The 27,985-nt window shown below is 44.0% G+C and overlaps 2 protein-coding genes across 2 annotated transcripts; both read right to left on the bottom strand.

Moving 5' to 3' along the window:
* Positions 1 to 442: 442 nt before the first annotated feature.
* Positions 443 to 12,613, bottom strand: pn (exopolyphosphatase prune). The gene is made up of 9 exons (XM_069328247.1): positions 12,437 to 12,613; positions 9,819 to 9,929; positions 9,098 to 9,232; positions 8,737 to 8,884; positions 3,881 to 3,994; positions 3,645 to 3,756; positions 2,706 to 2,847; positions 1,879 to 2,034; positions 443 to 1,550 (listed from the first exon to the last, which is right to left on the bottom strand). The coding sequence occupies exons 1-9, from the start codon at positions 12,479 to 12,481 to the stop codon at positions 1,350 to 1,352; spliced, it is 1,164 nt and encodes a 387-aa protein (XP_069184348.1). The 5' UTR covers positions 12,482 to 12,613; the 3' UTR covers positions 443 to 1,349.
* Positions 12,614 to 14,139: 1,526 nt separating this feature from the next.
* Positions 14,140 to 27,360, bottom strand: LOC123753255 (transcription factor hamlet-like). The gene is made up of 2 exons (XM_045735245.2): positions 26,831 to 27,360; positions 14,140 to 16,488 (listed from the first exon to the last, which is right to left on the bottom strand). Exon 2 carries the CDS (start codon positions 16,362 to 16,364, stop codon positions 14,880 to 14,882), a length of 1,485 nt encoding a protein of 494 aa, XP_045591201.2. The 5' UTR covers positions 16,365 to 16,488; positions 26,831 to 27,360; the 3' UTR covers positions 14,140 to 14,879.
* Positions 27,361 to 27,985: the final 625 nt, after the last annotated feature.

Raw genomic sequence — 27,985 nt, 5'->3', positions numbered from 1 at the left:
GTAATGGGTCACCCATGATTTTGCAAGTCGGGGACAGAGAGGGGCCCATTAGGCAGATGGGTTGCTGGTTGGTCAGAGGCGAAAGTGGGTCGCAGGTGATGTTTGTTGTTGTTGGTGTGTGTGTGTGTGTGTGTGTGTGTGTGTGTGTGTGTGTGTGTGTGTGTGTGTGTGTGTGTGTGTGTGTGTGTCGGGTAGACACAGGCGGAAGGTCGTGTCTGTCTCATTACAGACACTAATTCAAGGACATCTGTACACATTCTTATAACATTCTGCTTCCTGTGTTAAAGATGTCAGAAAACCCGTAACATGTTTGCTGTTCACTCCAGCATATTGGATCTTTATAAAAGAAATTGTAACGCCTCTTTTGTGAACAATGTTACAAACAAATCCTCTATACATTAGTGCCTTGAGTAGGTAACAAAAAAACAAAAACACAGATTCCTTGTTTATGTTGAATTGTTTATTGCTAAAACTTATAAACTGTTTGTGTCAGAGCTAAACTATTACAAAAGTTGCCTCCACTATTTTTGTATCTTAGATAACCTTTGTTTAAGATAAGAAAGGGGAGGAGAAAGCGGATGAAAGGTTATAACAAAGGGGAATGTAATTGGTCGCTATATATAGTAACCACTTAGAACCAAGCTGCCCCAAATATATAAGCTGGCTTTTATATATAAATATATATAGCTGTATATATATTATATATACAGCTATACATATAATATACATTTATATATACATCATTTATACATTTACTGTACATATTAAAACCAACGTAGAAGTAAATTGCAAAATTACACTGCTTGTCAATATTAAAACTTTAAAACACTGGCAGTTTTCAGGTTTTTCCCCTCGTTCTATTTTCCCTCAATTCTGGCAATTTTGCTGAAGTTTTTTTTATCAATTTTCTTTAGCGTAAAATAGTGGGAAAATAGCTGTCTCACAGCTGCCATAAGACTGGTAGCTACAGGCTGCCCGTCTCGAGAGCCATAGGCAATTCTTACTAACTATCCAGACATGCTTAGTGGGTATCCAGTTAGTGGTTATCTATATCTATCCAATCAGTGGGTCTTTGCGGATATTGGTTAGTCCATTGTGATTCGGCGTCCCTGGTCGCTGACCAGTGGTTCTTGGTGTCCATTCAGTGGTCATCCAGGATATATTTCCGATGACAGAGCATCTTGTTAGTCCCTCTACACTCTTGTTAGACATGCAGAAGAAACTTTGTCTTATTCAATGAGACAATATTTTGAACAACCATCGAAATGCATTTTATGAATCTTGGTAAATCCATTGATTCTTAATAGCCAGCTAGTCATAAGTTTTATATTTACCCATCATGATATTCTTTAGTGACCTGTCAAGGGTTCTTGATGGTCATCCAAGCCATCAAGCTTCTTCTTGGCCAACCACTCCTTGATAAAGGGGAGGACAACCTTCCTTGAGGCGGCTGTGTTACGTTGGAGGAAAGCCGAACACCCGTCGACGCCTGACTCAAATGGCAGCAGCTGCAGCACTCTGTCCTGGGCCTCACACAGGTGTTGCACCAGCTGAAGCACAGGGGAAACAGCGTGTGATGAAGCTCTTGAACAAATTAGACTGTGTGTGTGTGTTTACTATTTGTGTCTGCAGAATCGAGCTATTAGGTCTTGGACCCCGCCTTTGTGTGTGTGTGTGTGTGTGTGTGTGTGTGTGTGTGTGTGTGTGTGTGTGTGTGTGTGTGTGTGTGTGTGTGTGTGTGTGTGTGTGTGTGTGAGTGATAGAGATTATGACATCCGTTATACAGTATATCAAAAAGAATATTACAAACTAATCTAATCACAATTTGTGGTATTCTAGGAAGTCTCTATATCAAAGATTCCCAACCAATCAACACACCTGGTTCCTGAAGCCGTCTCGGGGTGAAAATATAGCAATATCCCTGCGGACAGTCTCCCCGGAGATGTCAATACCCATGATAACCAAGACACTGTAGCCTTGACTGATACAGTGATCCGAGAGTGTCTTGGCCAACTCAGTTTGCTCGAGGAATTTCTGAAAAACAATAAGTAAGAAGTCTTTTATATTAAAAGTAGTTTTATAATTAATAGAATAATCATGTAAGTTTATTTGAGACATGGTAATAACAGAGACAACTGTGTTTATAACACCTATTTGTGTTATAAACACACATGCAGTTTCGAGCTTCAGATCTTGGACTCCACCTCTCCAGCTGCTCAGCAGGTGTTCGTAGCAATGAATCCCAGCCCCACATGTCTCCCATCATATATACTTTTAAAAGTAGTAATGCTATACAAAAAACCTGAAGCTCCATTCTGCAGGCATGAGAGCGCGCGCACGCACACACACACACACACACACACACACACACACACACACACACACACATACTTTTAAAAGTAGTAATGCTATACAAAAAACCTGAAGCTCCATTCTGCAGGCATGAGAGCGCGCGCGCGCGCGCGCGCGCACACACACACACACACACACACACACACACACACACACACACACACACACACACACACACACATGGGAGAGACAGCAGATGATGGCGGTTCTTCTCTCTCTACACAAAGCTCTGGAGTCAGTCACTGTATCGTTGTGTGACAGTTTACTAATTTACTTTACCACTGATCACAGTCACTACTCAACACACACACACACACACACACACACACAAACACACACCACCTACTACGCACCTTGACCATCATGGGCACAGAGGCCACCCCAACTTTTAGGTCTCCTGCCGACACAACCTTCAGGTCCTTCCTCAACAGCTGCTCTGTGGTCAGGCCGGACACATTCCCTTTTGCAGTTGTCAGCTCTTGGAAGATTTCGTTTCTGACTCGGGGAAAAAATTGACTTAGTAGCCATCCAGACACGGGACATATCACCCGATGACCCGTGGAATGAATTAGGTGAATTATAAAACTCTTTTCACGAAACAAGCATTTAAGAGCCTCTAAAGCGTTGATTTGCTTTGCTTTGATGTCCAAAGGGAATGGAAAGGATGGGGGAAAGCGTTGATTGATAGATGTAACAACATATCTAGAACAAGATATCGCAACTGGGATTCAAGAAACAAACTTTAAGACCCTCACGAGAATGAAACAGAACAAAAAAAATGAGAAGTAAAATATTTTCAGTAATTTTTATTTTTTTAAGATAGTCAACAGAGCATTTATGAGTAATCGGGTCCCTAACAAGGCCTCCAGTATAGAAAAGGAAATGTCTGGAGAAGCTGCAAATCTGTTCTCCAAGTCAATATTCCTCTAGTAACTAATCTCTAACAATAACAATAATTATCGATGATGAGCAAAGTCTGAAGGTAAATCAATGTAATATATTTTTGAGACCAACTGTAATTGGCTCGATATACAAAATATGGATGCCAGAGTGTCCAACAATGTCAACAAAACACCTCAGACAACTGTCACTTAAATATAGAGAAATTAAAAGTTTAAGATTTAAGTGATATTTAACAAAAAAAATGAGCAGGACATCTATTTATTTTGTATTAAGGAAGACAATGCATGGCAAACGACAAAGGAAAACTGTAACCTTTAAATGGTAACTAACGGAAAACGACAAATTTCACTTATTTACAGAAGATGGGAGGAAGGGGCCAAATATCACACCTATTTACAGACGACTGGAGGAGGGGCCGGAGACGATGGACAATATCAACATCCTTGGGGGTGACTCGCTTGGCCGCCTCGTTCAAGTTAACCGTATCCAAAATAATCGTTCCTGGCGCAGCGAGACGAAGAGAAGAAGAAGAAGCACTATCAACATGATATCACAGACAATGGGTGGCTTCACTGCGACTAAAATTGACAATATGCTTCAGCTCAGAAGAACGTGCGAGGTTTACCATAGAGCAAGCCAGCAGTGACAGCGTCCAGCAAGGTGGGGTTTCGTGACAATATCTGTTCTGCCACCAGGGTGCAGCAGGACCCCACCATCTCCACCACCACTCCTCCAGGCACTGCCACCAGACGAGAGAAATATACAGTAACACAAAATGATAAGATATAATTTGCAACAACTCATTTATAACGCCATTAATTCACACTGTAACGGGGGGTGTGGGAAATAGCTCTACCTAGTCCATTATTCCACCCCCCAGTTATCTAACGAGGCCGGGGGAAACAGCTCTCTCTAGTCCGTTATCCCGTCCCCAGTTAGCTAACTATTCTAGAGCACCCTCCAGAGTTCCTAAGGCAACCTCTCTGGTTCAACACCTTGTAACCTAGGTATTTGACTACCTAGGTGCTAAGACTACAAGGCGCCGTAACTGGATCAGTTACCCGAAACTCTAGAGAGAACTCTAGAATACAGCATCATTGCCACAAACGTATAAGTGAAAACGAAAGGAAAGAAATGAATAGTGAAGTAATTAGTGAGGTTTTGGGGTGAGAGGCAGAGAGGTGGGAGGAGCGAGAAGGGTCATTAGTTGAAAGTGAGAGTTTAGAGAAGGGTGGAGGGAGAGGTGTAGATAGGTAGAAGTAGAAGAGTAGATAGTAGAAGACGAAATGCTGCCACCATCCATTCATGATCATTACATACAAGACAAGGAATGGAACTTGCCTGTATCAAAATATTCTCAAAAGATGTTATTACCATGTATCAACTCCAAACATGTACTCATTAAATCATGAAACCAGTAATCACAGAGGCTTTCTCATCTCAACTCAAAATCTCTAGGGAACAAAGTTAAACACAATTTAAATAATAAATTCATAATTATATTTCACATGAAGTATCATAATTTAGCAATTCAATTAAAATGTTCCAGTTTAATATGCAAAGTGAGTCATCATCCAAGAATCTGAGAACCCTACAACTTGACTGCCCCTGATCATCACACAACATATGTAAACACGACCAAGTCACCTTAATGTTCACTCACCGAGTACTGAGTCTAAGTTGAATAGAGAGGGGGGGGGGGGTCTGTAGCTTGACAGAGACTGTCTCGCCCCTGCCGGCCGACAGCCTCCCTGGTAGGGAGCAGGTCTCTGCTCTCGTCTGCTGTTCTGTCTCTTCCCTCCTTGCTGGATAGCTCTCCGAGTTTATATTGGGGAACCTAGTAGCTAACTCCGCCCACAAGTAGATAGCCTCCGGCACTACCAAGCCACTCCTTAAACGTCGGTTTGTTTGAAGGCTACCAGACTACAATTAAGAGCTTAGCGGAAGCAAGGTGAAATTCGCATGATCTGACCTCAGGTCACTTTGGGTCATTAACGCTTAGAGGTGTGAGATCTCAGGCAGACAACTGGCGCCTCTCAGATCCTTGTCTGTGACTCGTGTACTCTATATATATTTTAAATAAACTAACCCAAACACTTTTACAGTGTTACATCTCCCCTTCTCCCCGAAAATAAAGTTTTTGCAACACTGCTAAAGCAAGCTAGCTGTGTGCGACAACTTTATTAACGAAAAGAATACATCCTAGCTAAACAAATATACATCATCCTACTCTAAAAAAATGAAATATGTAGACAGACGTCCATTGTCTCTGGCTGGGCGACGTCACTGCTTGGTCTTGTAGATAATCCTGTACCACATTTCTTCAACACAACTGCCTCCGTCGCTTCTCCGTCGTTAACGCACAACAGCCCTTGGTCAACCCGAAAGCCGTTACTACTTGAACTGCGCACAGGACCGTGGAATTCGGTTGTCCCAGCTGATCTGTAATTGGCCCTACGTCAGTCACCATGAGAGACGTATATTGGGGTTCTTCACAGCTATAGGGACTACAAGTTTCGAGACCTTCATATAGTTGCCAACAGTAGAAATCCCATCCTACTCTTCTTCCTCCCTGTTGCTCCAGCACGCCTCCTTCAGAGAGCTACTTCTGACAGCCACATCAAGTCTGCATGACACAGGAAGAATCACTCAACAGAGCTACCTGCTTGCAGGAGGGGCGGCCAGTCAAGGCAAACGATCCTGTCTTGCAATTACGCTCCATGCAATGATGCTGACACCAGCAAGGGACACTAGGTATCATGTCTCACTCAGCTTGTCTTATCTTCTCTTCTTCTTCTTTCTTCTTTCTTCTCTCTTCTTCTCTCTTCTTTCTTCTCTCTTCCTCCTCCCATGGGTCTTTGACAAGCGACCTGGGGTCCATTGGGGTCCGTCCGTCCTGGGGTCCATCCTGGGTAGACCGATGTTGGTGGGACAGACTGGAATCGTTGTTGCTCCTCTTCCATTTTTACTGGGTCGTCTGGGGTCGTCTGCAGAACGACCTGGGGTCCACTGGGGGTCAAATGTTGACTGACCGAGAGGGCTGCATCTTGGGGTCCCCTGGGGTGGTGATGGTGGTGGAGCCGTGACCTCCAGGTAGTGGGCTGGTCGTGGTGGTGGTGATTAACGCCCGTGAGTGTGGTACACAGCAGCCGTCTCCCTCTTCTGCATATGCGTCGCGCCTCTCCTCTGGCTCCCACCTGTGGATGAACATAAAGGCGACAATACCCGTGTTCCATGCTGTTGTGTGACCCTGTAGTTTGTATAGGGTTACACAGTTATATCATAACGCTCTCCTCCTGGCAACAACTACACTTCAATTTTTTTTTTTTTTTTTTAAATAATCCAATTAACTCTGAATGATATCGACTTGGTGGAACATAAAACAGTAACAGAGTAAAGTTAGAGAAGAGAGAATAAGGTCATCACTACTTTTAACTTGTCACACAAAAAAAAAAAATCAACACTAATAGACAAAACACTAGCCTAACTTAACTGTACCTTTCCTAATCTTAAGTACATAATTAACCATTACTCCCACCCTTAACCTACAGCCACCTACGTGACCCAGAGTGTCTCCCTAGCTTCTCCGCCGGTCAACAACCCCAAACTGTTGCCACCCCTGTGACCAGACTATCTAACGTCGAGCGTCCCCAACGTGAAGTCTACTGACATACTAAGGCTCCCCCTAGCATGCTGTACAAGACCAGTACACCTCGGGTTATTGCGTTCAAATGGAGTAAAACAGTCGATCGCAATAATCTGAGCAGAACCACTACTTAAACTATTTAAAAACTACACCTGCCACTCCCCACTGACCTGGAGACCAGCGGTGGCTGGGTGTCCCCGTGGGACATGCGAGGTCACCTGTCACACTCAGCTGACCTGCACTACCAACACCGCTAAGTTCCCAAATCGCCAAATCTTATTACTAACATAAATCACTACACACGCAAGTTCTGGTGAACATTCCCTGAATACCACAAAACTCACAAAATCACTAAACACAACACCAGAGAATCACCATCTCCTAGCCTGAAAAAACTCGCTAAATCGCGAAAGTAAAACACCTGTCAAGATCTCCCTGATAGCGCCTGAGCGGCAAAAAGACACGTGGGACTGAACAATGTTAAAAGAACACCAACTACCTACAACATTGTTCAACACCGCTGCCACCATTGTAACGGGGGGTGTGGGAAATAGCTCTACCTAGTCCATTATTCCACCCCCCAGTTATCTAACGAGGCCGGGGGAAACAGCTCTCTCTAGTCCGTTATCCCGTCCCCAGTTAGCTAACTATTCTAGAGCACCCTCCAGAGTTCCTAAGGCAACCTCTCTGGTTCAACACCTTGTAACCTAGGTATTTGACTACCTAGGTGCTAAGACTACAAGGCGCCGTAACTGGATCAGTTACCCGAAACTCTAGAGAGAACTCTAGAATACAGCATCATTGCCACAAACGTATAAGTGAAAACGAAAGGAAAGAAATGAATAGTGAAGTAATTAGTGAGGTTTTGGGGTGAGAGGCAGAGAGGTGGGAGGAGCGAGAAGGGTCATTAGTTGAAAGTGAGAGTTTAGAGAAGGGTGGAGGGAGAGGTGTAGATAGGTAGAAGTAGAAGAGTAGATAGTAGAAGACGAAATGCTGCCACCATCCATTCATGATCATTACATACAAGACAAGGAATGGAACTTGCCTGTATCAAAATATTCTCAAAAGATGTTATTACCATGTATCAACTCCAAACATGTACTCATTAAATCATGAAACCAGTAATCACAGAGGCTTTCTCATCTCAACTCAAAATCTCTAGGGAACAAAGTTAAACACAATTTAAATAATAAATTCATAATTATATTTCACATGAAGTATCATAATTTAGCAATTCAATTAAAATGTTCCAGTTTAATATGCAAAGTGAGTCATCATCCAAGAATCTGAGAACCCTACAACTTGACTGCCCCTGATCATCACACAACATATGTAAACACGACCAAGTCACCTTAATGTTCACTCACCGAGTACTGAGTCTAAGTTGAATAGAGAGGGGGGGGGGGGTCTGTAGCTTGACAGAGACTGTCTCGCCCCTGCCGGCCGACAGCCTCCCTGGTAGGGAGCAGGTCTCTGCTCTCGTCTGCTGTTCTGTCTCTTCCCTCCTTGCTGGATAGCTCTCCGAGTTTATATTGGGGAACCTAGTAGCTAACCCCGCCCACAAGTAGATAGCCTCCGGCACTACCAAGCCACTCCTTAAACGTCGGTTTGTTTGAAGGCTACCAGACTACAATTAAGAGCTTAGCGGAAGCAAGGTGAAATTCGCATGATCTGACCTCAGGTCACTTTGGGTCATTAACGCTTAGAGGTGTGAGATCTCAGGCAGACAACTGGCGCCTCTCAGATCCTTGTCTGTGACTCGTGTACTCTATATATATTTTAAATAAACTAACCCAAACACTTTTACAGTGTTACAACACCATCGTCGGACTTACCTGAGTCAGGCCGGCGCTCGAGCTTGCGATGGTCAAGGACAAACACGACGGAGGTGTCGAGGTGGGCATCGGCAGCTGGCAAGACGTGGTGGTCCACAAGGGTGAGCTGGAGCTTCCCCGCCCTCTGTTGCTCACTCAGGTCCACATCCTCTCTGGAGGGGCAGCAAGGGAATAAGCGTCGAGAACCCTCAGTTATGCTGGCGGAAGATCCACTCAAAAATAGACATCGAACAAGCTCCTTTCTGATAAAGACTAAAGTAGAACTTCATTGAAGACTAAACAGGCTGCAGAATAGAAACCTAAACAGGGTCCTACATGAAGGACTAAACCAGGGCTCACCTGAAGGAGACTAAACCAGGACTTGCCTGAAGAAGAGCGCCTGTGAGTGGATGTGGTGCTTCTTAAGCCAGTAGATCACCTCCGTCTTGAGCGGGTAGTCTTGTCGGGGAATGTTGAGTACAGGGACCACCACCACCCCCTCTCCTTCCTTGGGCACCTCGCGAACACAAGCACAGGTACTAAAGCTCACATAGAAAAATATATATTTCGAAGCCACAAATTTATCGAGAAAAGTTTTTAAATTAGTGTTTACTAACTTCGTCTTGTACTGGGTTTTGTTCGTTAATTATAAACAAGTAAATAGACTTTATTAGATACTGTAAAAATTCCTCACCACTGCCGCCAGTCACCACCAATCACTACTACTATAAGTCACCACAAGCCATTACTTCCATCAGTCACTACTAGTCATTACTACCACCAGTCACCACTAATACCATCAGTCATCACTCAACACCAATCATCATCATTACCACCAGTGAATACTACAACTAGTCACCACTCACCAATACCACCATCAACCACAACCCACCTCAACTAAAACCATCCACATTACCAACACCACACAAGCTACCCACCCTCCATACCACCTACACCATACACAACACAAGAATCCACCACACCACACTCCACCCTCTAGAACATACACCACCACTCCACACCCTCCAGGCCACACACCAGCCTTCACACCTCCACAGCACACACCCACCACACCGCCCACCCTCTGCACTACCACCACCTACCTGCTGTAAGGAGTATATTAAGAAGGCGTAGACGAGAGCACTAACAGCGGAGTCCAAGTCGCACGCCTCGTTGCCCAAGACCACGTGAAGGCTGGCCCCTGGCGATGACTTCTGGGGATGACCCACACCTGATCAGCTAGCTCTCTCTCTCTCTCTCTCTCTCTCTCTCTCTCTCTCTCTCTCTCTCTCTCTCTCTCTCTCTCTCTCTCTCTCTCTCTCTCTCTCTCTCTCTCTCTCTCACACACACACACACAGACGAAGCTGGAAAAAGTTCAGAGGTATGCCACTAGGCTTAGTCCCAGAACTAAGAGGCATGAGTTATGAGGACAGGCTGTACCTCACGTCGCTGGAAGATAGAAGGGCTCGGGGAGACATGATCACCACATACCAAAGGCTCAGGGTAATTGACAGGGTAGACAAGGATGGATTATTTAACACGGGTGGTACTCGCACAAGGGGACACAGGTGGAAGCTGAGTACCCAAATAGGCCACAGAGACATTAGAAAGAACTTTTTCAGTGTCAGAGTAGTTAGTAAATGGAATGCACTAGGCAGTGATGTGGTGGAGGCTGACTCCATACACAGTTTCAAATGTAAATATGATAGAGCTCGAGAAGCTCAGGAATCTGTACACTAGTAGATTGATGGTTGAGAGGCGGAACCAAAGAGCCAAAGCTCAACCCCCCGCAAGCACAACTAAGTGAGTACACACGCACACACTTTCTCTCCTCATTGCACATGAATGTCTCTTAGCCAAGAAGCCAATATATTGCAAGCAGTAACAGCCCGTCGGTGACTGAGGAAACATGTTGCTTTGTTGATTCTGCACAAACACCACAGTCATTAAGTGTCCCGATGAGAATACTACAAGACTAAAAGATCGTCTCAGACCTCAGTCTCAGAGTTAAGAATTTAATTTCTAACTTATTTCCATTACGATTATTTTACAAATAAAAAATATGTTTCTGGGGGGATCTTTATGTGTATATAAACTTTTGAACAGAACACAAACACGACAGACCAAACTTTTGTCTATATTTGAAGACATTGTCAAGGGTAGAGAATACAGGAGTGTGGAAGTAGGACTTTATTTAGAGTTTTTGATAAGAAGGCGTCAGAAGGTGGCAAGAGTTAGATGGGAACACAATCCAACACGTAACCTAATATTTTTAACTCATTTGTACAAGTTTATTGTTATTTTGTTGTCTTATTCAAGTAACATGTTATTTCTTAAAATACAAAGGCGCCTTTATGAATTATGTTGTAAACAAAGACATATTCATTAACAAAAACAATAATGACATAATTTTATTAATACACACTACTCAGTGTGAATCACACCCCAGCAGTCTTTATTTTGCTGAACCACCTTCTTGCCTTTTAACAGATCCTTTCAGCCTTTTAGTATGTTCATTTAGTCAGTTATAGTTTCATTCAGACTTTTAATAGGTTCCTTCAGTCTTTTAAAAGTTTCCTTCAATCTTTTAGTGTGTTCATTCAGTCTTTTAATAAATACTTTTAGTCTTTTAATAGGTTTCATCGGTCCTTTAATAGGGTCCTTCTGTCTTTTAAAAGGATCTTTCAATGCTCTAGTGGGTTTATCAGTCTTTTCAATTAATCTTTTATTTTTCGTTAATATTATTGTATGCTGCCAAATCGAAAACTTTATTAATATCAGCAGGTAGTTTTTCTATGTTTTCTACAGATGTAATTTTCATGTTGATTTTTGTCATGTGCAAAAGATGACACGAAGCTGTGACTTGTATTTTAGTCTATATCTGACACGAGAATAACAAAAAGCAGTGGTGCAAGGAATATGTCCTGAAGTACGGAGCTTTTCACTGTGCTTAAACTCGATTTTATATGATTGACTGTTACTCAGCGTTCTGTTTGACCACAAATTTAATATCCATCGCCCTACTTTACCTTTTATTCCTATTAACCTCATTTTATGGGCTATCATTCCATGGTCACATTTACCAAATGCCTTTGCAAAGTCTGCGTAAACCACATCTGCATTTTGATTTTCTTTTAATGCACAGTGATATACGAGCCTGCGTCTACCCACCAGTGATACATGAGCCTGTATCCACCTGGTACAGTACTTTATGGACATGCATCCACCTAGCACAGTGCTCCATGAACCTGTATCCACCTAGTACAGTACCCCCATGAACCAGTATCCACTGCATCTATCTAGCACAGTACCCCATGAGCCTATATCCACCTAAATCAGTGCTCTTTCAGCCTGCACCCACCTAATACAATGCTCTATGAGGATGTATCCACCTGACACAGTGCTCCATGAACTTGTATTCACCAGACAGTAGTCCACGAGCCTATATCACCCAAATGGCACAGTGATATATGAGCGGATATCCACCTGGCACAGTGCCCCTTATACCTGCACCCAACGTGCTTCTATCCGATGCCATACCAACCTTGAACCACCAAGCACAATGCTCTAATAGCCTGTATCTACGCAGCAGTGATTATTACATGAGCCTGTATCCCCCTCTCCCTGGTACAATGCTCTATGAGCCTGTATCCACAAAGCACAGGAGCACTTTAGAAATTTCACTAACATCTCAAACTATCAGGAGACTCATGAGACTTACCAGAGCTTCTCTTGTAGTATTTAGATACTCCAGAAGTGACGCCATGCTTCTTATTAGTGCCTCTTCTTCTTCTTGATGGTACGTGCAGTTTTCGTGAAGGGTCTATTCTCCCAATGACTGTTTAGTGTCTCACTCACGACCGTCAACATTCGCCGGCGTCTCCTACTGGGACGCAATGTAAACAATCTCGCATTCGAAGAGGAATGAAATAATTTTCGAACCTTATCTTGCCACTGAATCGTACATCATGTTACAATTTAATTTTTTTTAAATAATTGGTATAATAAAATTACTGACAAATATTTATTAATTCAAGAGATTTGTTATATTTTGTTCAATAAATTTTGTTCGATAGTATCCCGTCAGTGACAAACAAAAGAGAGAAAACGGACACTGTTTTGGGTAGACTCGAATATTATCGACAATTCTCCTCCAGACGGTCGTATGTATACTAATATACGTGTCTGTTATTTTCATTTATTGCTTTATATTTATGAAATAATTTGCAGAAAAATTGTATCAGTGATTAATTTAGTAAAACAGACACTAAAACGAAATTAATGTATTTTTTTATGCAAAACACTAAATATTTATTTTCTGAAGTGCTGTTACTGGTGTTTGCATGTGTTCAGCATCATCAAGGGATAGGTACACTGAAAGGTATACCTCACTTATCGATGTAAATACACTAAGAGTTTACTCTAGTCCTGGACTATGTTCAGGACTAGAGTAAACTTGTTGATGGGTCAGTAATCTCTCATGTACACTCATAAACCCAATGTAACTTCTTGCATATATATACATAAATAAGTAAGCTGTTGTGGTGGTCATAATAAGCTTACAGAGCTTATATAGGCGTCCTTAAGTCCAATACCAAATCAACCATGTTATTCTAGGTTCACTTTAAGCACTTTAAAACTAAACTCAGAAGAATAAGTTAAGGAGTACAACTTTTCTTTCATTATACCATTCATTAAAACGTGCACGTTTTATTATTGATAAACTGCACGTGGTTTGACTCTCATAGTTTTAGAATGAATGTTCCCGCACGAGGCAGAAACAAATGGGCAAAGTTTCTTTCACCCTGAATGCCCCTGTTACCTAGCAGTAAATAGGTACCTGGGTGTTAGTCAGCTGTCACGGGCTGCCTCCTGGGGGTGGAGGCCTGGTCGAGGACCGGGCCGCGGGGACACTAAAGCCCCGAAATCATCTCAAGATAACCTCAAGATAACAACTAAAGATATTAATCGATATATTATTTGGAATAATATATATTTGTCGCTCGCTTTATTGGCTACTTTATTATTATAATTACTCTTACTTGACACACACAGTAAATGTGTATTTTAATTATTAAAGCTTCATCAGAAACCTATTAATTTTGCTCAATAAATCTTGGCAAGAAGGTAAGGAAAAACACTGAGGTTATACATTGGGCTCGAACATGCAAACCTGGCCTCTCCAGGCACACGCACTACCGACTGAACCATGATGGGCTCACAGATCCATTGCGGTCTTGTGATGTCATTTTTCTCGGACATAATGTTTTATACTGCTGCCTCAGGACAATATTATAATCTTATATTGAAAATTTGTCTAAGGAATATTAAAAAGCTGAAACCAAAAGCTATAAAGTTTATTCTCTCATTCTAAAAAATAATATATACAATTCACTTTTTATTTTGTTTTAGGATTCCGTGAAATTGAAAAATAAAACATCTTCATGTAGATTCGTTTGTAGAACAACTTTTTTATTAAACTATTTGTTCCTATTGTGTAGCTGACTGACTTGTTGTTGGGGGCGAGGAGAGAGAGAGAGAGAGAGAGAGAGAGAGAGAGAGAGAGAGAGAGAGAGAGAGAGAGAGAGAAGTAGAGAGTTTGGTGGTCTTCACAAGTAGTCTTCTATGACTTAAGTGAGAACTGTGATGGCCATTCTCTTTTGTACACATTTTTCCGTTAGATCTTGTCCCTGAACAGTCGTGTACGACGTAGTACACGGTCTTAGATCTAGATAAAATTTGCTATGCATCTTATCTAAATCTAAAGTGGATTTGAGTATGAAACAGAAGTTGCTTCCTGTACACTACACGGCGACCTCAGGAGTGCTGTACAGCACCACGTCTGCCGGGAGCACCGGGAGATCAAGGCACTCTGGTGGACCGGACGTTACTACCGCCAGTGGTCAGATCGCCTGGACGCGTCAACACAGCAGCGAGGAAGTCTTTTGTGAGGTACAACAACTGACTAGAATACATGTTGTGTGTAGGATAAACGGAAACTCTAAGCTTCGTCCAATACATATTTGCTCACTTCAGTGATAAAATGATCACAGCGCCGTTTCTGCACACTGAAAGCTGATGACTGAAATTGATGAGCATCTCTAAGTTCAGAGTCTAAAGTTCGTCTTAATGCTAATAGCATAAAAGTGCTAAGGAACAGTGAGCTATTCTAATCTAACACGTTTCTGAGCGGGTTCGCCTTCCGTCGCATCCATCGCTGTTCCTAGGTTCCTAGAGTCGCCTACGTCCGATAGATTTTTGCCACTGTCGCTGTTGACAGGAGAGCGAGACTCTGACACTGTCATTATATCCACATTCACCATTTCGTCGCCAGCACCTTCGACTCTGTTGACAATGAAGTCTGCATTATCCATTTTCTCGACGGCGACGCCACTGGAGTCTGGCGCGTCGGGGGAATCTGGAGGATTGGAGCCTTCTTCCTCGTGCTTCTTGAGGTGGCGGTCAAGGTTGGTCTGCTGGCCGAAACAGCGGTCACACAGCGGACACTTGAAGGGTTTTTCCTTGTTGTGGATGTTGCGCACGTGACGCTGGAGGTTGGACGAGATGCTGAAGGAGCGCTCGCAGTACTTACACTTGTAGGGCTGCTCCCCGGTGTGAGTCCTCAGGTGGCGGGTCAGGTTGGCAGATCGCGGGAACACCTTTCCGCAGAACTTACATGTGTATCGATCCTTGGCTGTGCGAACTACATGCGGAGTCAGTAAGTCACTGTAGGGCCTCGGGAGGTCACCGTAAGGTCGTGTCGTCCCAGGTAGGTGACTTTTGTAGAAATCTAGTCCGACTGCGCGAGTCGCTGGAGTCATACTGGCGACAGAAAGGCCGGCCTGAGGGAAGAGAGAGGTAAACAACGGGTATCGTGTCGAGGGGATGCAGCCTCCGGCCATGAAAGCAGAGCGATCTAGATTACGGTACATGTCTAGTATAGCGGCGGGGTGCAGGGGTCGAGGGTACACTAGGGGCAGCTTAGCAGGGGGTTCTGGTGCCGGTTGTGGAGGGGCAGGAGCCGGACCGCTCGACGGAGAGTCCTTTAACAAATCGCTTATTCGAAGGAACGGATGATCGTGGCGAGGTCGAGGCTTAATGACTTCAGACTTTGTGTCTTCCTGTCTGTCTGATAAACTTCCCCTGTCGTTTACTACGGCCTTGTCGTCCTTCTCTAACTCGTTCAGTGGGACAAATCTCTCGTGTCTCTCAGATCTTTTCCTCGTGGTGAGATCGAGTGGAAGTTCCTTCCTGTCGCTGCTGTCGTTTACCGAGATTCTGTCCGTTGCGGCTTTTTCAAAATGTGTGTGAGAATGTCTGTGTGTCGTGTCTATGACGGCCGTGACCCTGAGGGACGTGTGGGTAGGGGGCGGGGAGGCTATCTGTGGCGACGATGCTGGAGAGCTCTTGGCGGATGCACCAAGATGGGGCTTCCCCTCGTCTCCCTCCTTCGGGGAGTGAGGGGGTAAGACGGGGCTCCGACTGTGGTGTATGGGTAGGAAGAAGGAGGAGTGAAGTAGAGGGTACTGAGGCGCTGGTTCTCTCGGAGGCTGTGACGCCAGCATCTGGTAGGTGAGGAGCGACGGAGGCACCACAGACACGGGTGCCCGAGGGTACACGTTGAAGCCTCCTGCCGGCGTCGACTGCATTGTGGGAGAAATGCCAACACACTGAAGCAAGTAAAGGAGGTCCACACTGGCGCCGAAGGAGAAGCCGACGGGGCAGGCTGGGTCACACTGTAAATGCGGCTGTGTCCTCTCGTCGTTACACCTCCTGGGGAAGAAAAGAGAATTTTCTCGTCATTCTCTCATCTGAAGCTTAGCTTAATACAGTCACTAACACACACACACACAAGTATATGTCGCTAGGCACTACGCCAACACCTTATTCTTGGCTTCTTTACAAGTCTCGCACTTAATTTCAAGACCAGACACAGTACCGGCTTAACCACATGCGATGAGACGAAAACTCGCTATGAGCAAAGTTCCACGATCCCATATCTTGATCATTCGTCACTTCTACTTTTATCTTTTCCCTTCGGAAGTTAGAGAAGAGGTGATCACAGCGCCGCAACACAAGAGGTGGGAGCGACACCTTGACCTGTCTCACAGGGACGTCCCTCCGGCTGTAGGTCGGCCGGCTGACTAACTTGGGGGTTAGAGTGTGTCGCCTCGGGGGTAGGTGAGGCTGCGGGGGAGAGTGAGACTGTGTGGGTGTACTCGTGCATGTTTGCCGCCTCCGAGAGGGAAAGGCGGACGTCGGCGCGTCAGGTGTGTGGACAGGTCAAGGGTGGCCCGAGTGTCGCAGTCACATGTGGGGGGGCGTCCCTGCAGAAGGTAGATAAGGGGGAGGGGGTAGGGATCTTAATGTCCCATACCTGACTGAATTTTTGACCCCCATCCCCCCCCCCCCTCCTCCTCCTCCTCCTGGCGTGAGATATGCTAAACTCTGTGAATATTATCGGTATACTGGAACCTGTACCAGTATACCATCCTGTATATCATCCATACTGTACTGTATATGTACCAGTATATCATCCTGTATACTGGATAAATATACTGGACCTGTACCCTAGATTGACATCAGTTAATATATATATAGGATGTAATTATAACTTGAGTTTGTAAAAGTACCTTAATCACCTTCTGTGGTTCACTACTTAATAATACGCTACTTTATATAGCAGTTATCTTACCCCTGTCAAAGTAAGGGAGTCGTAAATATATATATATATATATATATATATATATATATATATATATATATATATATATATATATATATATATATATATATATATATATATATATATAATGTGTGTGTGTGTGTGCATGTGTATATATGTATTATCTGTATGTGTAAGCCAGTTAGAATTACATTCCACCTTTGTAAACGAACATTAATCACATTCTGTAATTGCGTACTCAATAATTAACTGTACTATAAGTAAATATAGTACTCGAATCCTGATTATGTAGGACAGACGCAAATATATGTATGCAGGTAAGCATTGTTAAAGCATTACAATCACCTGCTGTTTGGGGGTTGAGTGCTCATTCACTCACTACACTTTGTTGTCCAAGATATCCTGTCCATGGAGAACAGAAGAAAATATATATTAAGCTGCCTAACTTCATAAATGCATGGCCACGTCTGTGGTAGAACAAGAACAAAAACTTCCATAGATGGCCACCAGAGGACCGTCCTCACCTTAATGTGCTTCATAAACCATGCCTCAACATTACAGGTTCACTATAGATGGCCACCAGAGGACCGTCCTCACCTTAATGTGCTTCATAAACCATGCCTCAACATTACAGGTTTACTATAGATGGCCACCAGAGGACCGTCCTCACCTTAATGTGCTTCATAAACCATGCCTCAACATTACAGGTTCACTATAGATGGCCACCAGAGGACCGTCCTCACCTTAATGTGCTTCATAAAGCATGCCTCAACATTACAGGTTCACTATAGATGGCCACCAGAGGACCGTCCTCACCTTAATGTGCTTCATAAACCAAGCCTCAACATTACAGGTTCACTATAGCCCGGGCAACATGGAAATTTGTATTCCAATTAGCTGAATCTAAACACAATAACAACAGGCCTCATCTGTTGGCGTCTGATTGGCCATACAGCTCGACCACTCACACTCAGATCCTCCACAAGCACCTGATATAACCCCCCACACCCAGATAGATCTATCGCGGGGGGTATATAATCTAAGAAGAACTCCTCCAGCCGTACGAGCAGCCATTGGCACTCCAGTGGCACTGCGGCAACCTCTTGATCTCTGACACCCCCCCCCCCCTCCCCCCCCCCCCCCCTGTGGTTTCCGACCGGTGGGACCAGCAGTGAAAGGTATTGTTCAGTAAGGTAGCGACCCCAAAGTATTCCTTAACTTTAGCTTATTGCTCGAAATAACTTTCCACTTTGCCAAAGGTTTTGCCTGATGCAACAATAGTCTCGTGGTCCACTGATCTATAACAATTATCACAGCGAACAGCACGCCAAATGTCACCGCCGGCCGGGCCCACCAGAGTGACGTTTTTACCAGGCTAAAGAGTCGTGCATCATTCTTGCTGCTGCTCTGAAGTGTGTCACTACCACCACCACCCACTGTCACTACCACCACCACCACCTACCGTCACTACCACCACCACCACCTACCGTCACTACCACCACCACCACCTACCGTCACTACCACCACCACCACCTACCGTCACTACCACCACCACCACCTACCGTCACTACCACCACCTACCGTCACTACCACCACCCACTGTCACTACCACCACCACCACCTACCGTCACTACCACCACCACCCACTGTCACTACCACCACCACCACCTACCGTCACTACCACCACCCACTGTCACTACCTCCACCACCACCTACCGTCACTACCACCACCACCCTCTGTCACTACCACCACCACCACCCACTGTCACTACCACCACCTACCGTCACTACCACCATCTACCGTCACTACCACCACCACCACCACCTACCGTCACTACCACCACCACCCACTGTCACTACCACCACCTACCGTCACTACCACCACCCACTGTCACTACCTCCACCACCATCTACCGTCACCACCACCACCCACTGTCACTACCACCACTTACCGTCACTACCACCATCTACCGTCACTACCACCACCCACTGTCACTACCACCACCACCCACCGTCACTACCACCACCCACCGTCACTACCACCACCCACAGTTATTTTACCACCATTCATACCATCACCATCACAATGGTGTAGTTAGTGACACTCGCCCCGAACCTCGAAAGTGACTTCGTCTGGGTTCGATACTTGGCCAGGGACGATTGAATAGGCGCCAATCCTTTAACTGTTCGCCCCTGTTCACCCAGCAGTAATTGAGGACCTGGTTGTTATCTGATGGGCGGGTCGTGTTCCCCCCCCCCCCCCCCAAAAAAAAAAAAAATAGTACGGTAAGGCTTGGCACGAACTATGGGAAGGAGGAAAGCTCTAAGCCCGCTAACAGAAGCCCGAAGTCGTCTACTCCCGCTTAAAACATTAACTACTTTAACCACCATAAACACTGCTATTTACGAACTTCTTCAGAATCATAAATAAGATCGTTTAGACACCATGATCCTTCAGAAAAGTCTCCTTCCCTTCTCTCACTCCCTCCCTCATTGCCCTCCGTCCCTTCCCCTCCCTTCCCTTCTCTCACTCCCTCCCTCATTGCCCTCCGTCCCTTCCCCCTCCCTTTTCGTCCTCGCCTGCTTCCTCCCTCCATTCCCTCCAACACTCCCTTCCTACCCCACCCCCTCCCTCTCTCCCTCCCTCCCTCTTTCCCTCCCGCTACCTCCCCCCTCCCTTCTTCTACTTCCACCCCCCCTCCCATCCCCTCTCCCACCCACCTGCCCGACACAGACCTGTCACGTCTGTCTCCTCATGCCGTCGACTCACTGATCACGTGAGTGACGGGAAGCGACAGTCACACGTCCAGACCAACAGACACACACTGACAAATGGAGACAGTCAGAGAGACAGGCATACGGACAGAGGCAAGAAACGGACACAAACCGACAGAGAGAGAGAGAGAGAGAGAGAGAGAGAGAGAGAGAGAGAGAGAGAGAGAGAGAGAGAGAGAGAGAGAGACAGACAGACAGACAGACAGACAGACAGACAGACAGAGACAGAGAGACAGAGACAGAGACAGAGAGAGAGACAGGAGTGAGGGGACAATGTTCTTAACCCGCTGGTAGTGACATTCTGTGACTGACGATAAAAATGGAACAAATCAGATAAATATTTTATGATTTCGCTATGTTTAGGTTTTGTATTTTTATGAATTACTATATTTAATGTTTCGTAATGTTTTCTGAAGCCTGTTGTTGTTGCTGCTGCTGCTGGTGTTCTAGTTGTTATATATATATATATATATATATATATATATATATATATATATATATATATATATATATATATATAATATTTTAATACAGTGGAAGACGGTAAATGTGGTGTCAGTCTTCAAGAAGAGGGACAAGAAGGTGACTCTTAGTTTCTGACTAGTGTCACCGACAATTATACCCTGTAAGACAGTTATTAAAAGAGTAATGAAGATAAGACTAACATAATATCTCGAGAGAGATTTAGATTTGTAAACAAGCGACCAGCTGGGCTTCAGGGAAGGAAAATCGTGCCTAGCAAACCTATTGGAGTTCTGTGAGAAAGTTGTAATAATCAAATAGTCCAGAAACGAATGAGCGCGCTATGTATTTCTAGATACATAAGGGCCTTTGACACATAAAAGAACAGTGCACAAACTTGAGAATCAGGTGGACGATCACAGATAAGGATGAGAGAAGGAGGCAGAGCCCCCAGCAAGGAGGCGTGAAGTGTGACTGGCATAAGGTAACAAGCGGAGTTCCCCAAGGGTCAGTCCTGCGTCCCACACTCTCTGTCACCCATGTCAATGATCTAGCCACTGCTGAAGAGTTCTCCATATCAATGTTTCCTGATGGTGCAAAATTAACGAGAAGCGTCGGGACAAAGGAATACTCCAGGATGATCTAGACAGACTGGAGAGTTAGGCCTGGAAATGGCCACTGGAAGGCAATAGCAGCAAATGTTAGGTAATGTAAATAGGGAGAGAGAGAGAGAGAGAGAGAGAGAGAGAGAGAGAGAGAGAGAGAGAGAGAGAGAGAGAGAGAGAGAGAGAGAGACCAAAAAACAGAGAGCAGTAGACGGTACGGAATGAAGGGGAACCACATCCCTTGAAAGAAACCCAAGAATACACAGAAGTAGATGTAACACAAGTCTAACAACAGAAGTATATATCTGTAGGATATGTCAGAACTTTATTCCAAACTGGTGAATATCGGAACAGCCCTGAGTAACGTCAGTAAGAAGCCAGTCAGAACACTGAGCACCACCAACGTCCCGTCGTAGAGTACAAAGCCCACCCTGGAGACCCACCTCAGAAAGATCACATAAGTCTATTTTGCCACACAGTTACGTGGTATAGGGGAGCAAAGATACGTTGAAAGAGCTGGAAAGGACAAGAGAGTAAACAAATATGATTGATACATGTAAAATACTTAGGAGAATCAACAGGGTGGGGAAAAAAAGTATGAAGGTAAACCTTCAACGTTTCCAATCACCCGAACACCCACACAGTAATAGTCAACGACGCCAAGCGTCTACCTTGAAAAGTAGAGTATGATACAGTGTACTGTACTCACCCCCGTCCCAATTCACATGACAGAAGACAGCGCCATGTCACCCATGGCTGTCGACACCATAACCAGCCTGAGTGTAGGACTCACTGAGGACTGCAAACCTCAAAGGCCATGTAATGGATGTTTGCTGAGTGGCCGCAGAAAACATCATTGTATCCACGGAGGAAAATGTCTTTACCATCGTTAAGAAAGAAGTCGTATTGAGGAAGGGAAGTATAGGAGGACCTGAGCGTAAAGTCTGGAGTCTGGGGCTACGAGTCTAGGCTAGTACGTAGCCTAGTCTCGCCAGCTTTGAGAGTGAGTGCCTTACTCATTCATAACTGGCGAAGCTGAGTGCCTGAAGAATGAGCACTACCCAGTACCTACCCAATTGTATAGGTACAATTGGGTAGTTACTGGGGTGGAGGAGATCCACGGAGGAAAATCCACCTACCCAATCCAAATACCCAATTATTGTAGGAGTGCCTTAAATGCCTCAAACTGAATAACTTAGAGCGAGTAGTTCCAAATCTCCAAATTAAACCAATATGTTACTAAAGTCAAAGGGGCGGCTCTTTAATGTTTAAAATAACCTCAGTGAAAAAGAACTCTAAGAGAACATTTATTCGAAATAGTCCCAAACCAGCTCCGTTGTGAGGTTCTTAGGTCTGAGTGCGGCGTGCAAGCACCCGGCTGAATGGCCTTTACAAAAATAAAAATTATTATAATTGGGTTTGCTTATTTTGTATTTTATTTAGAGGCAAAAAAATTTTTATGCGAGATGTACAATAACAATGACTTAACAAATTAATTCATTCTTAATTTACCTGTTAATTTCTCTGTCACTCATGTAGTACCAAAAACAAAACAAAAAAAGACTTCCGAAACGTATTTCAAGCAACTCAATTAGTGACATTCATTTGTCAAGCTTTCATTTGTTTTCTTGTTATTGCCCTTTTCTTGCTTAACACTCCCCGCCCCCCTCCTCCACTCCCTCTCTTTCTTGTGACAATGACTTCTGCTCCATTTGTCACCAGAGGCTGGTGAACGGTTCAACAGGTAGAAAGTCGACACAACAGGAAAAACAGGAGGCAGTTGTGGAGTCTGTTCACTGTGCTTGTTAACAAGAGTCTGCCAGAGTTCTGTCTGTTCCACTCAATGTACCACGTGTTCAACACCCTCACAATGCCTTAAAATTGTTCAATAAACCCTTGAACTATATGTTTAACACATCTCTAACCCTGTCCATGGAGGACAGAAGAAAATGTATATATGCTGGTTAGCATTGTAAATGTGTGGCCACGTCTGTGGTAGAAAATAATAATAAAAAAATAAGCCTTAAAATGATGACCGGAAGAGGGAAAGGAAGGAAAAATGTATAAAATGGAAAAGAGGAATGGAAGTGGATGCAATGTAGAGAGAAACGCCAGCGAAAGACTGATAAGGAAGGGGAAAAAGAGTAGGGAAGGACTAAGAAAAATGGTAGAATAGCGTTGTGGAGGTCTGGGAAAGAAGAAGAAGAAGAAGGTGGTAGATAGATAGGGTGGCTAAATGGAAGGGAGATAACACAATAAAGATTAAATCAGCGCCTGTACCAATTGAGAACAATAGAAATACCCAACAGTTAGAAGAAGGAATGAACCACTGGGGCACATGGACAAATGTAGGAAATTTCAAATAAAAATAATAATAATTATAGTGACAATAAATATAATAATTATAATAATTTGTATCATTTTAAAGCTATATATATATATATATATATCCTGTGGATATATAAAAAAAGAAACAATTTAGAAACATTGCATCAGTAGGATGCAATGTTCATTGCATCAGTAGGATGCAATGTTTCCTAAATTATGTATATTGCTTCATTCGCTCCAAAATACATATAAATCTGCGTGATTTAAATTTTTATGAAATTTACTATTGCAAAATTGACTTTTTAATGTGTATAAAAATGTATCTTCCTCCATATATATCATTGATTTTGAGCCACATATGTTTTATAAATCCTTTTACATTGGATTCATATATATTTAAATTGAAACAAAAATTATATATACATTTTCTGAATAATTTTCCCTTTCGTTATCTTGATATATTCATTTTCTCATCCGTGATAACTGTTATATTACACGTGCAAATTTTCAAGAGATGAATATATCACTATTCTACCTGTCTCCAATGTTCCTCCTCGCTATCTTAAATGTAGTTTCTCGCTATCTTCACTGTAGCGTCTCGTTTTGTTAAATGTTGCGTCTTGCTATCGTAAGTGTTGCTTTTCGCTATCATAAGTGTAACTTCTCGCTATCTTAAATGTAACTTCTCGCTATCTTAAGTGTAGCTTCTGGCTATCACAAATATAGTTTCCTCGCTATCTTAAGTGTAGCAAGTGTCATAAGTGTCTCGTTATGTTAAACGTTGCGTCTTGCTATCGCAAGTGCCTCTTTTCGCTATCATAAGTGTAGTTTCTCGCTATCTTAAGCGTAATTACTCGCTATCTTAAGTGTAACTTCTCGCTATCTTAAATGTAACTACTCGCTATCGTAAGTGTAGCAAAATGTAATAATATCTCGCTATATCAAGCGTACCTGTGACAAGTGTATTTTAAATGGGCTACAGCAAAAAATTTTGTGTAGATTAGAAATATAATAAGATTTTTACAGTGAAATATTTACGGATAAAACGACGTGAAGCCCAAAACGAAATATATCATTTTTCAGTTTTATCTTGAATACTTTCAGTCACGATTTTCAAAATGTTTAAAAAAAAAAATATGTGTAGTTTTCTCTGTTCAGGGGAAATGGAGGGATATATTGTAAATTTTTGTCAGAATAATGTTATTTTTTATTTTTGTTTTCATTTAGTGGGCGGTGGTAGATGTGTGTTTTATGTGTGTTTGTGTGTGTCTGTGTATTTGTGTTTGTTTGTGTGTGTGTGTGTGTGTATGTGTATTTACTCACCTAGTTGTGTTTGCGAGGGTTAAGGTTTGGCTCTTTGGTCCCGCCTCTCAACTGTCAACCAATCAACTGTTACTAACTACTATTTTTTCCACACACTCACACACACACACACACACACACACACACACACACACACACACACACACACACACACACACACACACACACACACACACACACACACACAATCACACACATACACACAGGTAGCAGCCCGTAACAGCTGTCTAACTCCCAGGTACCTATTAACTGCTAGGTAACAGAGGCATCAGGGTGAAAGAAACTCTGGGTGTACGTCTCTGTCTGTGTGACTGTCGATGTATATGCATTTGTGTACTTACCTATTTGTACCTGCAGGATAGAGCTGCAGCTATTGGACCCCAGCTTTCTAGCCGACGATTCTTTAATATAAAGACTGTTATAAATTTATTGTTATTACATTTTCTCTACAATCTTACATTAGATAACTATTTTCTCAGATCTATCTGGTCCATTTGTATTTCTGTATCTCTAGCTTCCGTCTGTATCTGTGGCTTTTGTCTGTATCTGTGGCTTCCCGTCTGTATCTGTGGCTTCTGTCTGTATCTCTGGCTTCTGCCTGTATCTATGGCTTCCGTCTGTATCTGTGGCTTCCGTCTGTATCTGTGGCTTCCGTCTGTATCTGTGGCTTCTGTCTGTTTCTCAGCTCAGCTGTATCTCTGCTTCCGTTGGACTTGATCTTATTTTAAGTCTATGTCAACTCCCTGGTCTTTCTCGTTTTTTTCTGGATGTGGTTTCCCCTTTCTTGAGAACCGTCTCGCTGGTTTGCTGGTTCCTGTCCACATTGCCATCATCTTACAGCTAGTGATATTGAATTCCAGTAGCCATTTCTTGGAACAATTCTGCTGTCTAAGTCTTTTTTTGTGTGTGTATTGTACAAACCTACTCTGCCTCGACTCTTCTCATTTTTGTGGCATCATCCACAAATATTCACATGGTTGTGGATGGAATAAGCTCTGGCTCTTTGGTCCCGCCTCTCAACCGTCAGTCAACTGGTGTACAGGTTCCTGAGCCTACTGGGCTCTATCATATCTACCTTTGAAACTGTGTATGAAGTCAGCCTCCACTATATCACTGCCTAATGCATTCCATCGGTGTCCTGTGTGTGTGTGTGTGTGTGTGTGTGTGTGTGTGTGTGTGTGTGTGTGTGTGTGTGTGTGTGTGTGCATGCGTGTGTGCGTACATGCGTGTGTGCGTGCATGCGTGCGTGCATGATCACTAAAATCTACTTGAATGACCTAGCGTTACACCCCCCTTCCTCCTCGAATCTCAACACACACACACACACACACACACACACACACACACACACACACACACACACACACACACACTGGGAAGACGGGTCACCACGAGCATAGCTCTCATCCTGTAACTACACTTAGGTAATTACACTTAGGTAATTACACACCTCACAATTCGCCTCATAAATGGCATGACCAAAATATTTTCGCGATACCACAAGTAAAAAGGGACCCATCGCCGCTGTCGACCCCCAGCCAGGCCTCAGGTGAACACAACAGCCCGTAGTCGCCAGGGCAAAGATCGTGTTCTAAAACTTCGTAACATGAATAAAAGATTTTGCAATTTTGATAAATCGTGAGAACCGAACGATAGTCGTTTTAACGCGATGTTAACTGCAAGATCATGAAATTAACAGAAAATGAGTTAACAAAATATATAACACAAATGATAACACTGACAGTACTTCCAAATTTAGACCCAAAAAAAATTATATAATATATCTTAATAAGTCACACAAGAATATCTTCAGAAGTTTTCATAATCTTGAGGAATTACATGACACCTATTCGTGTCTAGGACCAAACTCGGGGCTCCGGAGAGTACTCACCTCCATATTTATATCAAACTATAAACTCAAGAGTCCGGTACTTACGTGTCCGGTGAGAGGAGGCTTGAAGACTCTGCTGTCACTCAATGATCTTCACTTTCCTCGCTCGGTCGCTGGACGAACACACGCCGGCGCCCAAGACACCCTCCAGCGAACACCTCCTCACTGGAACAGTATTGTTCTGGCGGCTTTCCACCGCTGTTAGTGACTAGCTTCACCGACTAGATGATTTACCGAGGACGTGTCTTTCCACTTGAGGATGTCATTCGTCCCGATGGCCCAACACACCAAAAGCAAGCTGAATCACAGCGCGAACTCAAGCTGAATTACGGCGCGAACTCAAGCTGAATCACAGCGCGAACTCAAGCTGAATTACGGCGCGAACTCGTTACTGAAGATCACTTGTTCTAATCACTTAAGATCGCGTTATTGCGAGGAGGAATGGATTGAGGTAGTGGGCGGTGGACGCGCATATGTGCGCACGTGGTGGCTGGGGCGCGTGCGGGAGGCGACGGCGCAGCGACCTGCGTGGTGGAGGGTCGCCGGGGGACATGGAATGCGCACCTCACCTGTCCCGTGACACAGTGGCAACTGAGCAGCTCGCGGCCCACACAATCACGGCCATCACCCTCGTCCTGCCCCTCAGGAAGTCCGTCAGCTGGCCAGGCATTGGGGGCGGAGGACCTGTGATGGAGGCTGCCTCGTGCAGAGCCATCTACAGGTCATATGCAGGCCTTGGGATAGTGTGTACAGGTCACATAGCATCATGCAGGCCTTGGGATAGTGTGTACAGGTCATATAGCACCATGCAGGCCTTGGGATAGTGTGTACAGGTCATATAGCACCATGCAGGCCTTGGGATAGTGTGTACAGGTCATATAGCACCATGCAGGCCTTGGGATAGTGTGTACAGGTCATATAGCATCATGCAGGCCTTGGGATAGTGTGTACAGGTCATATAGCACCATGCAGGCCTTGGGATAGTGTGTACAGGTCATATAGCATCATGCTAAGTTTCTGCCTGTGTCCCCTTGAAAGCGTTCCGCCCATGTTAAATAGTTTGTCTATATATCCGCCTTGTCAATTCCTCTGAGAATTCTGTAGGTGGTAATCATGTCTTCCCTAACTCTTCTGTCTTCCAGGAACGTTAGGATTAGTACCAAGAAACCATTTCTCGTAACTCATACCTCTCAGGTCTGG

This window comes from Procambarus clarkii, chromosome 21 (genome assembly GCF_040958095.1).
Source record: "Procambarus clarkii isolate CNS0578487 chromosome 21, FALCON_Pclarkii_2.0, whole genome shotgun sequence".
NCBI lineage: Eukaryota > Metazoa > Arthropoda > Malacostraca > Decapoda > Cambaridae > Procambarus > Procambarus clarkii.
The sequence above is the reverse complement of the archived record's forward strand: the minus strand, read 5'-3'. Positions and strand labels throughout refer to the sequence as shown.

What these genes read in the sequence shown, in the direction of transcription:
- pn (XM_069328247.1), bottom strand. Translation starts at nt 12,481, where the DNA reads ATGGCGTCACTTCTGGAGTATCTAAATACTACAAGAGAAGCTCTG. An exon ending in AGGCGCTCTTCTTCAGGCAA is followed by an intron (nt 8,885 to 9,097) that starts GTCCTGGTTTAG and finishes CCCTCCAGAGAG; the next exon opens with GATGTGGACCTGAGTGAGCA. An exon ending in GAGACGGCTTCAGGAACCAG is followed by an intron (nt 1,551 to 1,878) that starts GTGTGTTGATTG and finishes CCTGTGCTTCAG; the next exon opens with CTGGTGCAACACCTGTGTGA.
- LOC123753255 (XM_045735245.2), bottom strand. Translation starts at nt 16,364, where the DNA reads ATGCAGTCGACGCCGGCAGGAGGCTTCAACGTGTACCCTCGGGCACCC.